Below are 23310 nucleotides of genomic sequence, written 5' to 3'. Positions count from 1 at the left end.
ATTCTGGGTCTTGAACAAGAGACCTCACCCTCTCATTGGCCTGAGAGGGATTCAATAAGTTAATTGGATCACAAATAAATTCTTCATTAGGGGATCAGTGGGACTTAAGGAACAAGAGGTAATTTTGGGGGTAAAACAGAGATTTGATCCAACCGTTATTACGAGCAACCTGTGAAGGGTTAACTTACTAATCATGGTTATATTGAGTGAACATAATATATCAACAATGAGGGAAGTTCAACTATGGACTTTAGTGGAATCACCCATTAGTTAACGAATGAGGGTTAGATCGATCTAATGAGTTTAGCCGATTAATCTCGGATCGTTAGAGCCCATGATCTGTAGGTCCACAAGGTCCCCTTACTAGCTCGTAAATGGATTAGCTCTAGAGTAGCGTGATAAGTTAATTTGAAACATTCAAATTAGAATTAAACGAAATTAGAGAAATAATATTTAAATATGATTTAAATATTTGAAGATAGGAATTGTGTAAAAATTAATTTAATATTTGATATTAAATTAATTAGAATTATTTAAATTGTTTAAATAATTATTTATTAATTTTATTAAGAAAAATAATTTATGAAATTAATTTTGTAAAATTAATAATATTTTCAATTTTATTAAAAGAATTTATTTATGAAATCAATATTTGATAAATTGAAAAAAAGGAAAAACACAAAATAGAAAAATGACTTTTTCCATTGTCTTCATCAAGTAGCTCACTAACAATCCACTTCCTCAAGCTTCATTTACTCCAAGCATGAGCTGCATCTCATGTAGCAAATCTCTTTGCATGAGTGTTTGCAATATATTGAAGAGATTGGAGTGATTTTGAATAACGCAACCGATCAATTTTTTCTGAAAATTTCGTAAGAAGAAAGATGTTCTTCATTTGGGTTGGTGCAGTGAGTTTGTCTCTTATTCCCTTAATTTAGGCTTATTCTGAATCTCACTACTCAATTTAGAGCACTAAGAGGATAATAGGGAAGATCTTGGAATGGTCTACAACAATATTCAGAGGAGATTTTCAGTTGGATTCAAGATTTGAGGAAGTTCTACAAAGATATGTCATGAAACCCATTTATTTCTGTTGAAGCATGTTTTCATTTCTGCCAAAACTAATGAATTAGAGTGCTTATGGATCTTGCTCACTTCCGCTGCACGATGGAACTTCCAACTACTGGTATCAAAGCATTATATAAGCATTCAATTCGGTTTAATTTTGGTCTTGTGGGTGTTTTATATGAGTTATATGAAACTGTTGTACTGATATGATTTTTTGAGTTTTGGCTTTTAATTTCTCAATTAAATTTGTAATTGGCTCTTGCTTGATGAGCTTATATGTGTTCCCAAGAGCCTGAAAATTTTTTTTGGAGACATTAGATTGAAATTAAGTTGTAAATCGAAGAAACAAGTAAAAAGGCCAAGTTGCAGATTCCAGAAAATCAACCTTCGTTCATATCGTCGTTGAGCTTCAGTAGCTAAACAATCGTTTAGCTTCATGTGTTAGACGATGTGAAGAAAAGCTAAACGATCGTATAGCTTTGGGCATTGATCGTTGAGGTGTTGTGCGCTAGACGATCGTGTACCTGCGGGAGCTAAGCGATATGTTGTATTGCTATACAATGGCACTACACGATCGTGTAGCTTCGGGCATGGAGCTAAGCGATGCGGTGAAGATGCTAAGTGATAGCACTACGTGATCGTTTACCTCTATGCGGTAGCTAAGTGATGCGTTGAGTTGATAAGCGATAGCACTACACGATCGTTTACCTATGTGCGGCAGCTGGGCGATGTGTCGAGAGCTATGCGATAGCACTAAGCAATCGCTTACCTTGTGCGCGCGCTAAGCGATCAACTTCAGGCGTTAGACGATGGCACTAAGCGATCGTGTAGTAAATTGTCCATGCTAAACGATGGAGCTATATGATGGTGTTGGACACTAAGCGATCGTGTAACTTCCTCCGACACTAGACGAGGACACTATGCGATAAAAGGCAAACACTACACGATTGTATACCTTGATTAGAAGTTATGCGATAGTTTCTAAATGATCATGTAAACACTAAACGATCAGGAAAAATGCATGAAGATGGTCTTCATTGCTAAACGATGAGATTTAGCGAAATGTTGAGCATGGAGCGAGAACTATCGGTTCGACCGATTCTCTTGTGGTTCGGTCCGATTCAGTCTCAAATGGTTTTTGGCTGGTCCATTTCAAGCTACTTAAGTTCGTTTTGGAGCGGTTCGAACAGTCTGAAAGCTCGTTGTTGTCCAAGCGATCGTTTAGCTTTTCGCGCTATCGTCTAATGTGCGCTACACAATCGTTTACCTGCAGGCGTTTACTAAACGATGGAGCTTCGCCCGTTGGTTTAAGACCCGATTCACCTGTTAACCATTTTACTCGATGGAAAAATGTAATAGATAGAATTTTTCATTCCGGTTTTGTGTTGGTTCATCCCGGTCCATTAATCTGTGGTTTTAACACATGAGATGTATATTTATTATGTCATATGGTATGCACATATGGAAAATTCCACCTTAGGTTATGCATTGGTCATGCATCATCTCTTTATTATAAATGTTATGATTTTAGAGAAGCATGATTTAAATTACGTAAGAGCATGCTCATGCATTATATAATATAAAAGTTATATTTATGCATTCATAAAAAGCATTGACATGCATCATTTTTATATTATAATTGTTATAGTATAAGGGTGTATAGAAAGCATGTTTGCTTGGTTATTACGTGTATATAAAAGTTGTGTATAGTAATGACCGGACATTGCATGAAGCATGACATATAAGTTACTTTATAAGTGTTATAAATACCTTGTTATGTGTAATGTGTTTTAGTTGTTTCTTTTTACAGGTTAAAGAGAAATTAGAATTAAAATTAATAAGAAAGATATGCATGCTCACTTAGGTTTAATTCATGGTTTTAAAATGTTTAAAACTTGGATGACATAGACCTAAGATTACGGTTCTAATATGATTAGTAATCCTTAGGCTTTAATCTTTTAATCAGTTTAATAAGATTAAATTGACCAATAAAAGGTTAAAGTGTAACAAATTTATCTATAAGGGACCTTTTGTCTAAGGCGGGTTCTGTTTAGGTTGTGGTATTTAAGTTGACGGAAATGTAACACCCCTATCTGGGAACCTACCTGGAAAGGTGAATTAGATAGATTTGATGCATGCATGCAAGTTAAGGACAATCCATTAAAGTATTTAAATGTGACTACTTGAACTTGTTTTTATTTCATAGACAAAAGTTGTTTATGAGTGGACTTAAAAGATGACTTAAAATAAAATCAGTAGCCGGATTGACTAGGTTAATGAACCCCTAGGTAGAACATTCAGTGGGAGGTACTTGGGGCATATGATGCTTCATTTAAACTTTTCTCATTTTTCCCATATAGTCTACAACGTGAGATCTACCCTCGGCCTCATAGCACCTTGGGAGTGTCCCCCTAAAGGATGGTGTTTGGGTAGGTCAATATCAAGGTGGATGGAGAGAATGTTCATAGTAAGTGGGAGCAGGAAGTGCGATAGCATATCCCATGGTCTCCCTCATTGGATTGAATAAAGTTTCTGCGCATTGCCTCAAGGCACCCTGGGAGTGTCCTTCTATAGAATGACAGTTTTGCGCGTTTCTTTATTTGATCTCCTGTAAGAGGATAAAGTTAATTAGTCTCTTGTCCTAATCTATTTCTTCCCTACGGTGGGCTCATTAGGGCAGAACTCTGGCACCGAAAGCAAGGGGTCACACTTATGCAAAATTGTTAAGAGTTAACAGTTCTGGACCAAATAAATGGTGGTTGTTAGGTTCAGTTTCAAGAGTTGGTTCTGCCTGATGGTTGAGAATGTCTTATCCCAGTGAAGGGGCATCTAATCACCTCACCAGTGACGTTTGTCCTATCTCGCTGGGGCATCATTGCAAAATAGAAGTCTTAAACACTTAGGGTACTTGGAAACTTTTTGCTAAAATTAATTGGTTAAAATGTGGTTTAGCAAAATCTTATAAAAGTTTGTTCGTTTTTTAGAACAAGTTTTTAAAATGGCTACAACCACTATAACTTTGTTTAGCACCGACAAACTTACTGGCGACAACTTTTCGACATGGAAACACATGATCACGACGATACTAATCATCGAGGATGTCATATTTGCCCTTACGGAGGTCTGTCCTCCTATTCTAGCTCTCAACTCTGCTTGAAATGTTCGGGAGGCGTACGAGCGATGGACACGGGCAAATGAGAAGGCCCAAGCCTATATCTTGGCCAGTCTTAATGACATGTTGGCCAAGAAGCATGAGCCTATGGTCTCAGCGCGTGAGATCATGGAGTCCCTGCGGAGGATGTTTGGACAACCGTCTGAACAGCTTAAGCACAAGGCTCTTAAATACATCTTCAACTTCAAAATGAAGGAAGAAACCTCTATTCGTGAACAGGTGCTTAATATGATGTTCCACTTCAATGTGGCGGAGATGAATGAGTCTACTATCTATGAGGGTAGTCAGGTTAGCATAATCCTGCATTCTTTGCTGGAGAGCCTCCTCCACTTTGTTAGCAATGTGATTATTAAAAAGTGAAATATACCCTTACAACTCGAGTTGCAGACATACCAATCTTTACTGAAAAGTAAGGAGAGAAAAAAGGTTGAGGCAAATGTTGCTTCATCCTCAAGGATATTCTATCGAGCTTTGACCTCAGGAACAAAGTCTGCACCTTCTACTTCTAACTGCAGAGGGGAAGAAGAAGAAAGGTGGTAAGGGGAACGAGAAAGCGTGAACCTGCCACCTGTCGCCTCAAGAAGGCGTCCGCCGTTGGTTGAAAAAGGAAAACGTTTCCACTGAAACTAGGATGGACATTGGAAGAGGAATTATCCTCGCTGGCTGAAGGAAAGGAAGGCTGCCAAGGCTAAAGCCAAAGCAGATAAAGGTAAATATGATTTACTTATACTAGAAACATGTTTAGTGGAGAATGGTGATTCAGCCTGGATAATTGATTCGGACGCCATTAATCACGTTTGTTTTTCTTTTCATGAGATTAGATCTTGGCTACAACTGGAGGCTGGTGAGATAACGATACAAGTAGGCACCGGGCACGTCGTCTCAGCTGTGGCAATGGGAGGCATCCAGTTATCTTTGTAGAATAGGTTTTTTAGTTTTAAAAGATATGTATGTAGTTTCTAAACTAAAAAGGAACCTTATTTCTGTAAAGTGTCTATTACAATGTAAATGTACGCTTTCTTTTAATGTGGATAAAGTGTTTATTCATAAAGATGATGTTGAAATTTGTACAACTTATCTGGAAAGTAACTTGTATGTGTTAAGACCGTTAGCCTTAAGTTCCCTCCATAACATAGAGTTGTTTAAATCTATCATAACTCAATCTAAACGTCAAAGAATTTCTCCAAAAGAAAATGCCCAACTTTGGCACCTTCGAATAAGACACATCAATCTCAATAGGATTGAGAGATTGGTGAAGAATGGCCTTCTAAGTGAGTTAGAAGAAAATTCTTTACCAGTGTGTGAATCTTGCCTTGAGGGTAAGATGACTAAAAGACCTTTTACTGGAAAAGGTTATCGACCAAAGAGTCTCTTGAGTTAGTACATTCTGACCTTTGTGGTCCCATGAATGTGCGAGCCCAAGGTGGGTATGAGTATTTTATCAGCTTTACTAATGATTACTCTAGGTATGGGTATGTTTATCTGATGCAACGGAAGTCTAAATCCTTTGAAAAGTTCAAAGAGTTCAAGACTGAAGTTGAAAACGCATTGGATAGACGAATTAAAACACTTCGATCGGATCGAGGTGGAGAGTTTTTGGACTCTGCATTTTAGGACTATTTGATAGAACATGGAATCGTTTCCCAACTCTCAGTGTCGGGTACACCTCAGCAGAATGGTGTAGCAGAGAGGAGAAATAAAACTTTGTTGGACATGGTTCGCTTGATGATGAGTTACGCTTCCTTACCGAACTCATTTTGAGGTTTTGCAATGGAGACTGCGGTATATATAATCAACTGTGTTCCTTCCAAGAGTGTTGTGAGAATACCTCTGGAGTTGTGGAATGGGCGTAAAGCTAGTTTACGTCACTTCCACATTTGGGGTTGCCTTGCATATGTGCTTGAGGCGAATCCCAAGAAGTTGGAACCACGGTCGAGGTTATGCCTCTTTGTAGGCTACCCCAAAGGTACACGAGGGGGTTATTTTTATGATCCATCAGAAAATAGGGTGTTTGTTTCCATGAATGCTACTTTCCTGGAGGAGGATCATATTAGGAAGCACAGTCCATGTAGTAAAGTCGTGTTACGTGAGCTTTCCAACGAAACTACTAAAACTTCAACAAGAGTTGTTGAAGGGTCGTTTCATCAGCAAGAGTTATTGATGATAGTACATCTAGTAGATTGGTTCCACCTCAAGAGTTTAGGAAACCTAGACACCGTTCATCTAGTAGATCGGTTCTACCTCAAGAGTTGAGGGAACCTCTATTGTCATCTGCTATTTAGGTTTCACAGAAATCCTTGCTATGATGGCAGATGGCGACGTTGAGGATCCGTTGTCTTATCAAAAGGCAATGAAGGATGTAGACTGGGATGAATGGGTCAAAGCCATGGATCTTGAGATGGAGTCGATGTACTTCAACTCAGTATGGGATCTTGTAGATCAGCCTGATGGGGTAAGTCCTATAGGTTGTAAATGGATCTACAAGCGCAAAAGAGGTGCTGATGGGAAGGTGCAAACCTTCAGGATTGACTCGTGGAAAAGGGATATACCCAGGTAGAGTGAGTCAACTATGAGGAGACTTTTTCGCCTGTTGCCATGTTAAAGTCGATCCACATCTTTCTATTTATTGCAGCTTATTATAATTATGAGATCTGGCAAATGGACATCAAGACGGCCTTTCTGAATGGCAATCTTGAGGAGACCATTTACATGGTACAACCCGAGGGATTCATTGTCCAAAGTTAAGACAAAAATATTTGCAAACTGAATCAGTCCATTTATGGGCTAAAACAGGCGTCTAGATCTTGGAACATACGGTTTGATACTATGATCAAGTCGTATGACTTTGACCAAAATGTTGATGAACCTTATGTCTATAAGAAGATCATCAACGCTTCAGTAGTTTTCTTAGTGTTGTATGTAGACGATATACTACTCATTGGGAATGATGTAGGTCTACTGACTGCAGTTAAGAACTGGCTAGCGACCCAATACTAAATGAAAGATTTGGGAGAGGCTCAGTTTTTTCTTGGTATACAGATCTTTCGAGATCGTAAGAACAAAGTCTTAGCACTGTCTCAAGCATCATGCATTGATAAGATGTTGCTCAAGTACTCGATGCAGAACTCCAAGAGGGGCCTACTGTCGTTCAGGCATGGAGTCACTTTGTCTAAGAACATGTGTCCTAAGATGCCTCAAGAAGTTGAGGAAATGAGACGGGTCTCATATGCATCTGCCATTGGCAGTTTGATGTACGCGATGCTCTGTACTAAACCAAACATCTGCTACGTTGTGGGCATAGTCAGTAGGTATCAGTCTAACCCAGGCCAAGGTCACTGGACAGCAGTAAAGAATATCCTCAAGTATCTTTGGAGAAAGAGGGACTACATGCTCGTGTATGGATCTAGGGATTTGATCCTTACTGGATACACGGATAATGACTTTTAGACTTATAAGGACTCTCACCAGTCCACTTTGGGATCAGTCTTTACTCTTAATGGAGGAGTTGTAGTGTGGTAAAGCACTAAGTAGGGGCGCATCACCGACTCCACTATGGAGGCGAAGTACGTAGCAACTTGCGAAGCTGCTAAGGAAGCCATCTGGCTCATAAAGTTCTTGATAGAACTGGAAATTATTCCAGATATGTCTAGGCCAATCACCCTCTATTGTGACAATAGTGGGGTAGTGGCAAACTCCAAGGAGCCTAGGAGTCATAGGCGCGGCAAACACATAGAGCGAAAGTATCATCTGATCCGCGAGATAGTGCATTGAGGAGATGTGATCGTCACGAAGATCGCTTCGGAGCACAATGTTACGGACCCATTTACGAAGGCTCTCACGGCTACAGTGTTTGAAAGTCACCTTTAAAGCATGGGTCTAGAGGACCGCCCGCGGCTTGACTAGGGCAAGTGGGAGATTTTCTTGTACTGGGCTTTTATGCCCTAGTTCATTGTTTTGTACTTGTTTTTGTACACCCCACTTCGCTTTAGGACCAGATTGTTGGGGTTGATGCCCTAAAGTCTCGTGTCCTGTAGTTTGTAAACAGTTTGTACGAACGCTTGTGATGTATAATATATGATATTTGCTTCCCTTCTTGATTTTGCTCATATGGATGTTTTATTTGCTTTACCACAAACCAATAAACTAAAATCCCTGGTTGTCTTTATGTAACTTAAGCATGTATGTGGTGACATATAAGTGGATCATGTCTTAAGTGATAACCAAAATGGTCTATAATATATGGATATAGGAGAGAAACCTTATCCTAGTAACGCTACGGATGCGGCCTGCTTTGTGGAAGAGTTATAAGTGTTGTGACTTGTCACGGATGGTCTGATCCTGATCATTCGTGTAAGGGAAATGGGAGCGGGGGCGTCCTGAACAAAGAGTTTGTATAAGACCTGACCACGAAGTGTTAACATTTCATTATATAACACCATTCATGATAGAGACTTTACTTCACTAGGATGACCATAGGTAACATGACCTCAATCCTGAGTGAGTTGGAAACTTCTGCCATTGAGGACGGTCCTTTGATTTGCATGGGTGTGAGTGGCCAGGACACCAACTCAAATCTACCACTTTGGGGATTCGACTTATTTGGGAGTTGGGAACTCAGCTACACAAGATGGAATTCACTCCTTCCTTGAAGTAGGGGCAAGTAGATAGATAGTTCCCTTAAAGGCTGATTCCAAGGCTTGAACGATGTGGCGCCACACACCTTCTCATGGCCCGAGAGGTGTTCACACATAGTTAGACTATGTTGTATTGTTCATTAAAGAGATTAGTGGTACTTAAGGACTGAGATGTAACTACAGAGGCAAAACGGTAAATTGACCCAGCTGTACTTACGAGCATCTGTGAAGGATTAATGTACTCATGATTGGTTATATCCGATGGACATAGAAATATATCTGTGGTAAGAAGAGTTCAGCTACCGGTCTTTAGTGGAATTCTTGGCAGCTAACGGATGGTGGATCTCGTGGCTAAAGAGTTTAGTCAGCTATTCACCTACCGTTGGAGCTTCGAGCCATAGGTTCATAAGGTCCCCTTGGTAGCTTGGATACAAGTTGAGAATCAGTTTTTGGATCAGTTTGAAATGTTCAAATTGACAAGAGGGAGTTCGATTATATATGATATAATTGAACTAGTTAATTATATATGATATGATTGACTAAATATATGAGATACATTATTTTAGATGAAATTGGATATAAATATGATTTATATCAAGTAGAGGAGAGAACACTATAGTTAATATATGATATCAAACTATAGGTTAAGAATATAATATGATTATTTTAATTATTTTATTAATTGGGCGGTTATGAGATAATTGGCCGAAGTTTTCTTCGAATTAGTGCGTTAGTAGGAAGTTGAATTCAGTTCTAGTAACTGAAGAATAAAATGAATATTGTTTTCATTTTGCATGAGACATGCATAATCGCTCACGGTGCGAAGGTCTTGTATCACTTAATGTTGAGAGCCTATATGATAGCACTCGCCTACTAAACGATCACACACCCGCACATTCCTAAATGATCTCCCGCGATTTGTTAAATGATCGCTTACCTTTACTAGACGATTGCTTAGCGTCTGAGCGTAACTAAACAATCGCTTACCTTTTCATAGACGATCACTTAGCAATTACTACACGATCGTGTTCCCTGACCTAAACAATCAAGCACCCGACTATACGATAGTTTTCCCTTTCTCCCACTTGCTTATTCGTAGTACACGATAGCCTTTCCTCCTCCCCTCTACCAATTCCATCAAAGTCCACCCTTTGGATTCTCACTCCGAGAATACTGAGGGCTTCAAGTGGTGGTGTCGTCCCCGTTCGCTGTTGTTCATGCACTGCTGTTTGTGTAGACGGTCGTGGCGTTGCTGGGTGATTGCTTGTTGGATGAGAAAGAGGGAGAGGATTTCATTCACGGTGAGACCGAGTTTCATGAAAAAAGTTTTCAACCGGTATGTTCTCTTGATCTTTTGTTTTTATCTTTTAAAGCATGCCAGTAATTAGTGTTTTCAATGCATATTTGTATGCTAGAATATATGTGTGGAAATTCTGTCACAATGAAATTGGAAAGATCCGCTTCCGTTCATAGGTATTCTGATTTAAGAGTTCCTTCGGGGTGAAGGTGCAATTTTGTCTAAATTGTTTTACGAATATTGGTAACCTAAACATAACATCCATTTTATTGTTCTTGCAGAGTCATCCTGCAGCAAAGAGGCTTTTACATAAGTCGTTCTCATACTATGATGATCTGGTGTACGTCTTCTTCAAGGATAAAGCTATGGGAGCACAGTTAGAGACTTATCCGGATGTCGGGTCTAATGTGCCAAACCATATGAATGGTGTCCACATTGGTGAATCATGGGATCCGAACATCCCCATGATGTCTAATCAGGGAATGGGAGATGCATGGAACACATATTGGTCGAAGCACTGAATGAGGAAATTCTTCCAGAGGAAGTAAGAGGAAGCAAAGTGGATATCAATTTGAAACTGCAGAAACTGTTAGGAATGTGATGGACTTTGTAAATGACCAGTTGAAGGCAATTGTAGAATGGTCAAAAGAGAAGTGTGCAACAGAGATTGAACTGCGTATGAAAGTCGCGAGCCAACTCGAAGATATTCCTAAATTGCATAACTGACAGAGGGTGAAGCTTATGCAAATCATATTCTGCAGTGCAAGATACAGAAAGTTTCTTATCCGTTCCCACAACCCTGAAGTTCGAATGTTGCAACCTCCTCCTTGAAGAGAATGTTTGATCAACCTGTGTTTTGGATTGCTTTGCGATAATGAACAATGATTGCTTTTTCAATTATGCATTTAAATTTGTAGTAGATTTGGTAAGTAATCTTGTTGGTCAATATTTTAATCATGCAATTATGAGTTAGTTATTTAGTTTTACATTTTTTTGTATCTCCAACAAAGAGAGCTCTACATATGAAACACATGAATTGCATCCTAATGTAATCTACTTTTTTTTTTCCATGTTAACCAAGGTACCTCCTAAAATGACAAAAAATGGTTAGTTTTTTAAATAAATTAAAATCTAATTACTTTTGTATAAATTGGTGGAACGTATATGTTTTCAAAATATGATATTTCATATGCATAATTTTTTGTTTTATAAAAAATAATAGTGGAAAAAAATTACACACAGTCTAAAATAATCTATATTCAAAATTCGGATACAATTATAACTCAGATTATAATAACTTGCACTCCAAACACAGACTATTATAACACATACTAAAATATTTGTGCTCCAAATACAGACTATTATAAATCAGATTATAGTAGTCTGCACTCCAAACACAGACTATAATAACATACAGTCTATTATAACCCACAGACTATAATAACCTACTATGCACCTGAATTGCCCCTTTAGACTCTATATTTATGATGATATTTTGTTTTATTCTTCCAAGATGAGATTCCCCATCAAAGGTAAATAATTTTAATATTGATTACTTATAATTATTTCAATATACTACAATTCTATCTTTTGCAATTTCATTATTTTTCTCCTAAATCCAAATATCTTTTTAAATTGATCTCTATTTTTACATAAAAAAACCATTGTTTACAGCCACAATCATAGTTACTTTTTTTTTGTTTTTTTTAACACAATTACATTTATCACTAGAGTTTGCACAAAAGTATGCACGTTGGCCATATGATTCACAAAAATGTTGATATAAAGTTTGAAAACAGGGATCGATATTGTCGTGGTTATTAGGGTTGGTTGCGGGAACATAATGACCCATAGGATTGACATTTGGGTATGATGAATAGGTCGGGAGCATAGACTGTAGGGATGTCAGGGGAAGTTCAGAGACATTGTTCAAGGCCGCCAAGGTGACTAAAAAAAGCATTAGCCTGGGTAACTCATGTAAATCCCCTAAACTTATTTTATCAGTTAATTATGTTTAAGTTCTCTCTTGATTATGTCTTTAATTATCCTAATTATGTGTTTTAATTTTTGCAAGTATGTAGCTGTAATGGTTGTAGTAGTTGAAATTATATGAAATACTATATGGGTATGTGTGTGAAAGTAGAGAAATTTTGGGAGGTTAAGGCAAAGGGAGGTATGCGTGAAGCCAAGTTAAAGGGAAGTAGGAATTTTTCTAAGTGCTAGAAGTTATGCTCTCGGGTGAGATAAGGGAGCTAACACAATATAAAACTCAGAAGTAAGAAACGCATGATTTCCTACCGGTTCAAGAGTCCAAGGGAGGAAATTGGCTAAGTCTAATAGGAGGCATGCATTCACGGCTACTTGGAAGTTAACAAAGGTCTAAGATGACTAATATGCAGGCAGTTGAGTTTTCCTAGGTGAATGCATGGTAGAGCTGAGGCATATTAGAGGTTAAGGGGGGCGTTGAGGAGTAGCAGGCTTAAGCATGAATGTCTAAGTCAAAGTCAGTGTATGCATTGGCTAGTGATGCATTGAGCAAGGGTGTGCAGCGTTAGCTAAGGTATGCGTTGGCCGAGAAGGAAGGCTAGTTTGGATGTAACCTAGGCATTAGTGAAAGACTTAACCACCTAGCTTAATCACCCAACTAGTGGGCTAAGTGGCATGGTTAGAGACCTTAAGTAGCGTTAGTGCGCCAATTGTCATCCTAAGAAAGTTAGTTGGTCATGCAACCATAATATAAAAGAAGTTTGAGTTGAAGAGCTCAATTTGGGCATTTCATACATGCTAAGAAAAGGAAAGTTGCTGTCAACTTGAATCTAGAACAGTGAAGGAACTAATTCAAGGCTGCCAGATGAAAATTCCCATGGAATTGAGTTGAAGGTTGAAGAATTCCTCAAGTGTTCGAGAATCTTAGGCTACCCCGACAAGTTGTAAAGATTGGTAAATTTCAAGCTCGTGGAAAGGTATCAGAAGCGAGAACTTTAAAGTAAGCTAGCTAAGATGTTTAGGAAGTCTTTAGAAGGAAACTTTATGAGATTAAGTCTGGAAATTAAGTTATTCAAGTTGAAAGTTAAATCTAGAATTTTGGTTGGATGAACAAGCAGGCATCTGCAACCTATGCATAAGCAAGCAGCTGATGATTGAGGCTAAGTGTGGACGAATGCGCGAATAGGCAAGGGTGTGCGATAGAGTTAGCAGGCGTTGGTCGAAGTGCACATGCGAAGCGCGCGAGAGGTTGCAAACCACAAAAGTAGGCACGAAAGGTTGCAGCCACAAGTACCTATCGCATAAGCGATGCAGGCACCTCTGACATCAAGAAGTACCGTGTGCGTGCTGCCACCTACATAACTAATTACAAGGTAAAGTTTAGGTTGTGTGGTAATGCATTAAACTTACCTATGTGCTAGGGATGCATTGAGTAAAAAGGGATAAGATGATGCATTGAACTAGACTTGGATTTTGCGTATGTTAAAATTAGTTAGTGAAGTTAAGCTCAAGAGGGGCTCAAGGCATTAACCAAAGGCTCTTATTATTATTACAGGACAATGCTTATAGGAGAAACTGCAATCCTTTAAGGAAGTAACCCAAAGGCAGTGAGTGACTAGTTTTCAATATTTGCTAAATGTTTTTCTAGTGAGCTTCTAATGCATGGTTGATTTTTACTTGATTCTCTCAACTCATGTTTGAAGTATTAGAAATTGATGTTGAACGCATGATTGATAGTTTAAAGACAGAATTTATATATAACCTTTATGCGTTCCAATTAAGTTGTATGCCAATGTTTTAGTATTTGACTAAGTTATTCAAGGATTTTCTTTAGCATGAGTATATTGTTTTATGATAAGAATTTATGTAAAGTTAAAATGCTTTATGCTAGTATGTAAAACCTACTCCTGAGCATTGGTATCGAAGGTATGGTAAGGTACCCAACTATATGGAGATCCTTGCTATCGAAGATATGGTAAGGTAGGCAGGATCCTATTCCGTTCTAAATGCACATAAGATCTATATTGTCGACGTTGATGAGATCGAACAAAAGGACTCTCTCTCAATTAAGGTTATTAGGGATCGAGAAAAAGGGCTCTCCTTCATATTCGAAAAAGGAGTTGAGTGCTTCATAGAAAATAATGATAAATTTAAACTCGGGGTTTTTATATGCTATGATTCTATGTTTACCGTTTTTCTCTCAAATCCTGAAGTGAGAATGTAAATGTTTGTAAGAAAATATGTTTCTTTTAAAATAGTCACTCACTGGGCATTTTAAGTTCACTCTTTAAAATGGTTTCCCTCCCCAAGTAACGATCGACATCTCAAGGCCTAGCAGTTCTACCAATTGGTCACCTCTCAAGAAACTCAGGAAACTCGAAGCTTAGGTGGCTCATCATGTTGTTATTAAACTTGAGTCTTAAGTTCATGTTGTGGGGAATCAGGGTAAAAGTCTAAGTGGTTATTGTAAATAGACTTACTTGGGCTTCATAACTATGTGTTAGTAAATAAAATGTACTACAATTTAGGAACCTGTATGTTTAAACCGTATTTACCATCTGGTAATAATCTGTTGTGAGATATAACTGCTTATCAGGTGCTAAGAGTACAGGTTCATGGAAGTATGTTGGCAGTAGTTGTCATAAGAGGTTTGAAAAATTGTTATCTTCACACTTCTTCTCGGATTAGGAGGGTAATTTGAGAAAGGGTGTGACAACTCCAATAGTCGGTGATGGCTAAACTATTAGTTGAGACAATAAGAGCAGCAACAACAATAGCAATGACCAGTGGCGGAGCCAAAAAATTTATATAGGGGCACTATATGCAAAAAAAAAATGTATAAATGAATGTAAAAAAGTATTCATAACTTCATAAATTAACTTGCCCTTTACGAGCTTTCATGTTTTGAAATCTATCCATGATAACTTCAATATCTAACTTATCAAATACATAATTTTCAATATAGGCTATAAGACAACCATTCATCCATTGATCTCTCATTCGATTATGCAATTGAGTCTTCACAATATGCATAGCAGAAAATATTCTCTCTATAATAGCTACGGCGATAGGTAAAATCAACGCCAAGATGAATAATCTGTAGACTAATGGATAGAGCTTGTCTTTATTTGTTAGGACCATTTTTACTACAATAACACATAAGCTTTTTAGCTCAATAAACTCAATATTTGAACACATATCAATAATGTAATTTTGAAGTTGACTTTCAAACATAAAGAGTTCAATAGCTGAAAAGTCTCTTGGGTAAAATTGAGCAAGTTGACTAGCTTTTTTCTATCAAAAGAAACAAAGGAATTACTCGGACTTAGACATGCTACACAGAAAAGAAATTCAATAGTTGTTTCAATAAAACGATTATTTAGTTCTAAAAGTTGCATATCAATGACGACATAGAAAACTTCAACACGATAATGATGTCATTTTGTAATTGGTTGAGACTTTCGCCTTTGTCGTCCTCGAATTAGAAATATGTCATCCATTTTAATAACTACAATATCATGACTACAATATCATGACTATGACAAAAATTATAAACCATACTCAACAACGAATCTCAATCAGAGTCTCTTGTTTTCTGCAGTCTTTCTTTACAAATTTTGACTAAATTCATTGCATTCACAATATCTTGATTTTTTCTTTGTAATGCTTGAGATAAGTCATTTGTGATTCCCAAGATAATTTTCATAAAATATATATGAAACACAAAATCAAAAGATAGAATTGAACTTATTAGAGTTTTTGCTTCATATTTTTGTTCTGAAATTGATCTACCTTGCATAATTGTCTCAAGTACATCAACTACTAAAGAAAACATTGTAATAAAACTTGTTAAAGTGTAGTAATGTGATCTTTCATCGAGTATCTCCTAGTCGTTTAATCATTGTCTCCTGACTTAATCCTCGACCACTTAATATTTCATCATAATTTAAAGCTTCAAAATTTTTCATTTTATGTTTTTCTCGTAAAATATCTCGACGTTTTGCTAACGCCCCAATTACATTCACCACATTTATAACAATAAAAAAAAACAAACAAACCAACAATTTTCACATGATTTTTAGCAGCAGATATAAGGGCTAATTGAAGCCGATGAGAAAAACAATGAATATAAAAAAAACACATTCATTTTCTTTCAAAATAAGTGTTTTAAGTCCATTAAACTGACCTTGCATATTACTTGCTCCATTATATCCTTTACCTCGTAATCGAGTTCGATATTCAACTCGTGCTTGGTCAGACATCTTATTTAAAGAAGTCTCAATATGTTGTTTTTATTTCAAAAGAGCCTCACATTTACCCAAAATCTTATTGTGACACTATTAGGACCACCAACATGAATATGTAATTTCTCCTTTTTTTTCTTCCATTTAGAAAATCCTTCACTAACAAAACAGTCATCTCCTAACTCTTCACTTACTTTTGGTTTGAATAGATAAGAACATAAACAAAATGTGACATCCTTTGAAATGCTATATTCTAACCAATTAGAATATTCACTAAACCTAGCTGGGTTAAATCGTCTTGACTTTGTACCAAATTTCTTAAGTGGAAAAGTACGATTTCGAGGCTGACAAGGACCTTTTAGTAAATATATTCTACGAACTTCATCTCGAATATTATAATTATAATCATAAATTTTGATTCTTAGATCAGGATGTGTGGGTAGTTCTTCTAGATTGAATCTGTATAAGGTCGATCAAAACTTAAAATACTTTTCTTCTTTGAAGATGATATCTCTATTGTCTCTATTATTGTTTTTCTTTTATAATATCTCTCCATACTAATTTTGAATTAACTCCACAAAATTATTAATAAGAAGAATATTACATTCTATTATATAGGTTTAAAAGCACAAAAACTTAAAGTCTAAGAAGATTTTAAAACTTACTTGCCAAGTTCGTATATCTAAAAGAGTGACAACAAATAATCTTCTAACTTAAACTCTGAAATTAATTTTTGAAACCTATATGAGTAAATTTGCAACTCGACCTATCAAACACACAACTATCCCGTTAGACAAATAATTCAAAAAAAAAAAAAAAAAAAAACCCCAAGTGGGGCAGTTTGGAAAATAATGTAAAAAAGAACTCACAAAATTGACCCCAAATCAATTTGAAAATTATGATCCACCTCTCATTTCTTACTTAGCAAAAATCACTTTTCTATCACTCTTTGGATCATCAGTTTTATTTAATGTGTAGGATTAAATAGGTAGAGTTGAATATCTAAGATTTAAATATGAGATATATCCTTTCTTTGGCTTAGCATTTATACTACGAGTCATGAGTGTTGTTTAATGGGTGTGAAAATTAAATATTTAGGAGTTTGAATATTTAAGATTTAAATATGAGATATTAAGTATATACACTCATGCATGATAATTGATATCAAAAAATGAATTTCGTATTTGTTTAACAACTTTTGTTCGTGAAAATTTTATTTAATTAATTAAATAGTTAAGTGTAAAATAACAAATTAGTGTAATTATATATGAAAACTATTATATGTAATATATTGTTTTGTAAATCAACTATAATCAAGTTAATATTAAAAATTAAATTTAATTACTAAAAATAATTAAATAATTAAGTCAAAATTAGGGGGCCACGTAGTCTACTCATGTCCACTACAGTAAAATAAAAGGAAAAACTCAACTCTCAAAGTAATGAAGTTCTCCTAGAACGAGACACCAATTGTTGTGATACATATATAAGGTTGAAGATTTGAACCTTCAATTTTTTTTTATTACTTAGAACTATGTTTAGTGGGGTGAATTAGGAAAAAGAAATGAACTTTTTAAATCATAAATGGGAATCAAAGGAACTAAAATGAAAATTTATACATGGAGTTTCATGGAAAGTTCCAAAGTGATTTGATTTATTGAATGATGAGAATAGGAAAGGGAAGGCAAATAGGGAGAAGCAGTGTTAAGAAGAAGACGAGAGTAATGACGGCTAATCAAAGAACATTGTGACCAAATAATATTTGGACCAATGGGATTTGGTTCCCTTCCCACCAAATACGAATTCTCTAACATCCCGTCTTCTTTTTGCAACTTGCATCGCTTGCAGTTACATTCTCTAGACTGGGTCCTCTTTTTTGTCTTATTTAGTCTTGACCCATTTGGAAATCAACCATCACAAGCAAGAAAATCCGTCGTCGATCGTTGTTTTTCATCAGGGCAGGCCAGAGGAGTTCGTATCTTTCCTGGGTTTTGCTTAATTTCATCTACTTCGTTCGTTTTCGCCCCTTTTCTAGAGTTCTGTAAGTTCTGGTTAATGGGAATTTGGTTTTAACGTGATTTCTAGACTTTTGCCTTGTTTTTAAGATTGGTGATCGATCAACTTCGCTGGAACTATGCTGTAGTGCTATTTTATTTACGGTTCTAGGTTTAGATGCTTCTTGTGTTCAATCAAACAGTTCTTTTCTTTTCTTTTTTGTGTAATTCATTTGGAGTTTTTAGGAGTACCCATTCGTGCGAATAAATGGATAAGTAAAAAGTTAACTGATCTTTTGTGATACTCTCTGAATTCATCCCCCAAATGTTCATCCTTCTATGAAATTTCTTTGTGGTGTAATAAAATAACGAGTATCAACTTCTTCCGGTGAAAGTCGTTGACATTCAATGAAAGAAAGACGTTTTATGATTTACATAGCCAACATAATATGAAATCAAATGGTTGATCTTATGCGGATTTAATGAAGCAGAGAATTGGGCTAGAATTTCGGGCAATGTGTGGGATGAAAAGCTTGCTCGTGTTATTGTCTGTGAAGTTTATCATCGTTTTTAAGTGTTGAACTTGGATGTTTCATTTGTCATTGGTCTTTTACATACACATTTTGCAGGTTGCTGATCAGTTAAACTTTAGTTATCATTGTGCAAGATGTTTTCTCTGATTGAATATAATAAGAGGTTAAAGGATGAGTCAACGAGCTGATCTAGTTATCATTGGCATCTCTGTTGGTTTGGCACTTGGTATTTTGATTGCTATCCTGGTATTTTATGTCATAAGATGGTATAGAAAGAATGCGTATCTTCGGCGAAGTACAAATGAGCATAGTCTAGGAACTATTCAGATTCGAACAAATGGATTAGATGCAAGTACTGAATTTAGTGCATCTCTTTCTGGTTCCATTGCTTTTCGGGGATCTGAAAAGCTCCATAAAGATTCTTGGTCCCCTTGGAGGAATCATCACCACAAAGACATAGTTGCTTCTGCATCCGGTGTTCTGAAGTACCCTTATAAGTATGCACAATATCTAATCTCTCGAAAATAAGTTTATGTAATATGGAGGTTGTTTAAGTTGTTTTATACTGAAATTATTTGTTTACCCTTACTTTTTAGGGATATTCAGAAGGCTACAGAGAACTTCACTACTCTTTTGGGACAAGGGTCATATGGTCCAGTATATAAAGCAAAGATGCCCAATGCAGCAGTTGTAGCTGTTAAGGTGCTTGCTTCAGATTCCAAACAGGGTGAAAAAGAGTTTCAGACGGAGGTGAGGATTTTAGCCACATTTCCATCTCAGTCTTCTTGTGGTAGTTATTCTTACACTGCTCGCCTATCGAAGATTTGTTCAAAAACCTCATCCAAGAACTTGTGTAAAGGATTTCCTGCGGTGCAGCGGTTCTTCCATATCAACCTAGCTACTCAGTGGTGCTATTGGCATAACAACTCGTACACCATGGTTGGCCCAACCCAGTCCTTTTGTACTAGGGTTGGCTCCTTGCAGTTCTCTCTTGAACGCCGACGGAAGATAGGAAACGAACACAGTGTTCTAAACCCAAGTCACACACCATTTGAATTGGCAAACAAGAACCCTTGGGACCTTCTTCTATACTCTTTTCTTACCGATCTAATGTTTCAGTATAGGATGGATTATGTTTATGTCCGCTGATGTGTCTTGTTTATAACCTTTTTCCCCCTCAAAGGACGGGCTAGAGAAACTTCTCTAATGAGGCACGCAAGAATCACTTTTTTGTAAGAACGATAGGAGAATGAGTTCCTAAACCTAAATAATTTAAGTTAGTCAAGATGTACATGAATTGGTTTGGACACTATGGATATTAAGGACGTAGGTATCTCTAGGATATCGCTATACTATACTTGTGTAAAGGAAATCTTTTTAGGATTAATTCTCAGCAAATGGAGGAGAAATTCAGGAGTTTATTTCCGTACACCAGTTATGTCATGAAATTACCCATGTGAACTCTTTGTATTGATTTTTATTTAGGTATCAGGGAACACTTTATAATAATATCCATTGTTTGGTATGCTGCAGGTAAGTCTACTAGGAAGATTGCATCATCGAAATCTGGTGAATTTGTTGGGGTACTGCATTGATAAAGGAAGCCACATGCTAATTTATGAGTTCATGAGTAATGGAAGTTTGGACAACCTTCTTTACAGTAAGTTCAAGCCCATCGATAATTGGAAGATATCTCTTTATGATTACTGTTTGCAGATTTTCTGAAAGTTCAATCTTCTATACGTCTGGTGAATGTGGACCACATGTTAGCATTTATAGAATGAAACTGAAAAATTTTATTTACTTGTTTGCATTTATACGTGCATTCAGATTCAGAAAATCGTGTCTTGAGTTGGGATGAGAGGATTCAGATTGCTCTTGATATCTCTCACGGAGTCGAGTACCTTCACGAAGGGGTATTCTATGTTTCTCATCTTTCCTGTTTTATTGGTACAAGTGCTTGTAAAATAATTCATTTATATTTTCTGGAACAGGCTGTTCCTCCTGTCATACATCGTGATTTGAAGTCTGCCAATATATTGTTAGATCATGCGATGAGAGCTAAGGTAAGCTTCTAGAGAGCATTTCTTATGGTTTGATATCCCACTCAAGTAATTCCAATAATTTAAAGAAAACTGGAGATGATTTTGTTGTATGTCGATTAAATACCTCTATCCCTTTCTTAGCATAGTTCCATTGATTAAGAAATACAAAGGAAAAAAGACTAAATATCTCTTCCTCCATGGAGGAACACACATGCACACACCTGCAAAAATGAGAGAAAATTTTATGAGCATTAGACCAAAAAGAGTGATTAGATACCATACCATCCTCAGCACTCTGCTGAATAAGAATCACTTCTACAGAGGTGGGGATAGGCCTTGGTGAGGTTCCATAGGGATAGGTCCTTGTGAGATTTGGTCCTTGGTGAAGTTCCATGTCTCTCTTTGAGCTTGGGTTTCGAAGACTTTTTGTAATTACTTCTTAGGTAATATCTTATTAGTTGAAAACTCATCTCTAATGGTTTTGCAGGCTTGGTTTTTTGTTTGTCCTTGTATTTTTTTTATTTTCCAGAATGAAAGTAGTTGTTTAATTAAGAAAAAAAAAAAGGAAAAAAGAATAACTACACGATTTTGTTTGGTAGGCAAATAGGAACCTCAAGTCTGTCTGCATATCAGTTGCTGTTAGTTGTACCACTTGGATATGAATTCTTGAAGAGTCCTGTCCTGTGTACTGAATAGTCTCCAAAGATGAAATGAGCAAAAGACTTATTACATAACATGGGTTCCATCTTAGAATCAATTGGCAATGAGTGGATTAGTAGCCCTAAGCCTATCTATCTTATTTATAAAGAGTGTGGGGTCCCTTGATTTTTCCAATGTGCGATTCTCAACATGCCCCTCAAGATGGTGGCTACCATTCTTGGAATAGATCCCAAATTTTTTTAATTAGACTAAATATTCATTTGGTTTGGGCTTTATGAACTCCGATATCATATTAGATAACATGAGTTTCCATCTCAAAAGCGATTGACAATAAAATGGGGAATTGCTATTTTTGACCTAAGAGCAAAGAGTGACCTAACAATAAAAGTAGAAAATTCCATCTCATCTATCTTATAAAGAGGAGATTCCTTGATTTTTTCAATGTGAGATCCTCAACAAGACTATACCATAGGGATGTTATGTGGGGGGTTAAAAACAGAAGATACCGCACAATAACATGAAAACTTAGAGACATGAAAACTTAGAGACCAATGCAGTATCTAAACTAAAGAATAACTTTGGTCCCTCCAAGTGTGACATAATGCGTAATTATATTATCTGCGACTTTGGTCATCATTCTTGAATATCCATCGCCATTTGTCATTCATCATTTATATGCACTTGTTATAGGTTGCTGATTTTGGTCTGTCAAAGGAAGAAGTTTTTGATGGCCGGAATTCTGGTCTGAAAGGTACATATGGCTACATAGACCCAACATACATGGCTACAAATAAGTTTACGATGAAGAGCGACATCTATAGTTTCGGCATAATCATTTTTGAACTAATCACAGCCATTCATCCACACCAAAATTTAGTGGACTATATTAATCTCGTGAGTTTTTTCCTCCATGTACACAAATGTTGACCTTGAAATGTATACAGTTTCATGATTTTCCAAAGTACATTGTCAGGCTGGAATGAGCCCTGATGGGATTGATGAAATAATTGATAAGCAACTAGCTGGAGAATACAGTCTTGAGGAAGCAAGGAAGCTAGCTGATATCGGTCATAGATGCTTGCATAAAGTACCGAGAAAACGTCCTTTAATTAGCGAAGTTTCGCAGGCGATATTGAAGATAAAGCAGAGGCGACTTGGGAAAGCTAGTAACACGTCTCTTGCAAGCATGGATCTTTCGAGTGCAGTGAACAGAATCGAGGAACAACAGGTGGAATTGAGTAGGATTGCTAGCTTAGCGTGAATCAAATGATTTTAAATGATTTCCTTTTGGCTTTCTCCAATGTGGAAGAAGAAGAAATCACCGTGTTGTATCGCTGCCTCTCTTTTCGCACCCCCCTTCGCTTAATAACTTAGGTGGGTGATGACAGTTTTTTGTTATATAAAACATTATACGTTAACGTGGAATCAAAGTGTATCCATTGATGCAGTTTTTTTAATCTTTTTAATCATCTAGCATCTTTTAGTAAATACTGATAAATAAATTTTGGATAAATTAGAATTGCCTACAGTTTATTTGATGAAGTAACTACTCATATGCTCTCTGAAGAACCGTAAAATTATACTTCCACAATAGTAAAACCACAATCAATCATGAAAAAGACAGCCCTTAATTGACACGTTGACCCTCCCAATTAAGAAAATGTGGCTGGACAGAAA

General features: G+C 36.7%; 1 protein-coding gene and 1 pseudogene across 4 annotated transcripts; one reads left to right on the top strand and one right to left on the bottom strand.

Annotated features, from left to right (window-relative positions):
- Positions 1 to 15025: 15025 nt before the first annotated feature.
- LOC150035388 (uncharacterized) lies at positions 15026 to 15992 on the bottom strand (annotated as a pseudogene).
- Positions 15993 to 18121: 2129 nt separating this feature from the next.
- On the top strand, positions 18122 to 23090 carry CRLK2 (Protein kinase superfamily protein). 4 transcript variants are annotated; one of them, XM_039034326.2, is made up of 8 exons: positions 18122 to 18442; positions 19025 to 19425; positions 19525 to 19678; positions 20462 to 20588; positions 20759 to 20844; positions 20923 to 20994; positions 22324 to 22527; positions 22607 to 23090. In XM_039034326.2, exons 2-8 carry the CDS (start codon positions 19100 to 19102, stop codon positions 22892 to 22894), a joined length of 1257 nt encoding a protein of 418 aa, XP_038890254.1. In that variant the 5' UTR covers positions 18122 to 18442; positions 19025 to 19099; the 3' UTR covers positions 22895 to 23090. The 4 variants fall into 4 exon arrangements, with proteins under 4 accessions (XP_038890254.1, XP_090170739.1, XP_090170740.1 ...); XM_090314613.1 differs by having other exon boundaries at positions 18151 to 18442; positions 22596 to 23090; XM_090314614.1 differs by having other exon boundaries at positions 18224 to 18442; positions 22324 to 22384.
- Positions 23091 to 23310: the final 220 nt, after the last annotated feature.

The sequence above is a fragment of the Benincasa hispida genome, chromosome 6 (genome assembly GCF_027475165.1).
Source record: "Benincasa hispida cultivar pf3 chromosome 6, pf3_genome.v1.1, whole genome shotgun sequence".
NCBI lineage: Eukaryota > Viridiplantae > Streptophyta > Magnoliopsida > Cucurbitales > Cucurbitaceae > Benincasa > Benincasa hispida.
Note: the sequence above shows the minus strand (reverse complement) of the source record. Positions and strands in the feature narration are given on the sequence as shown.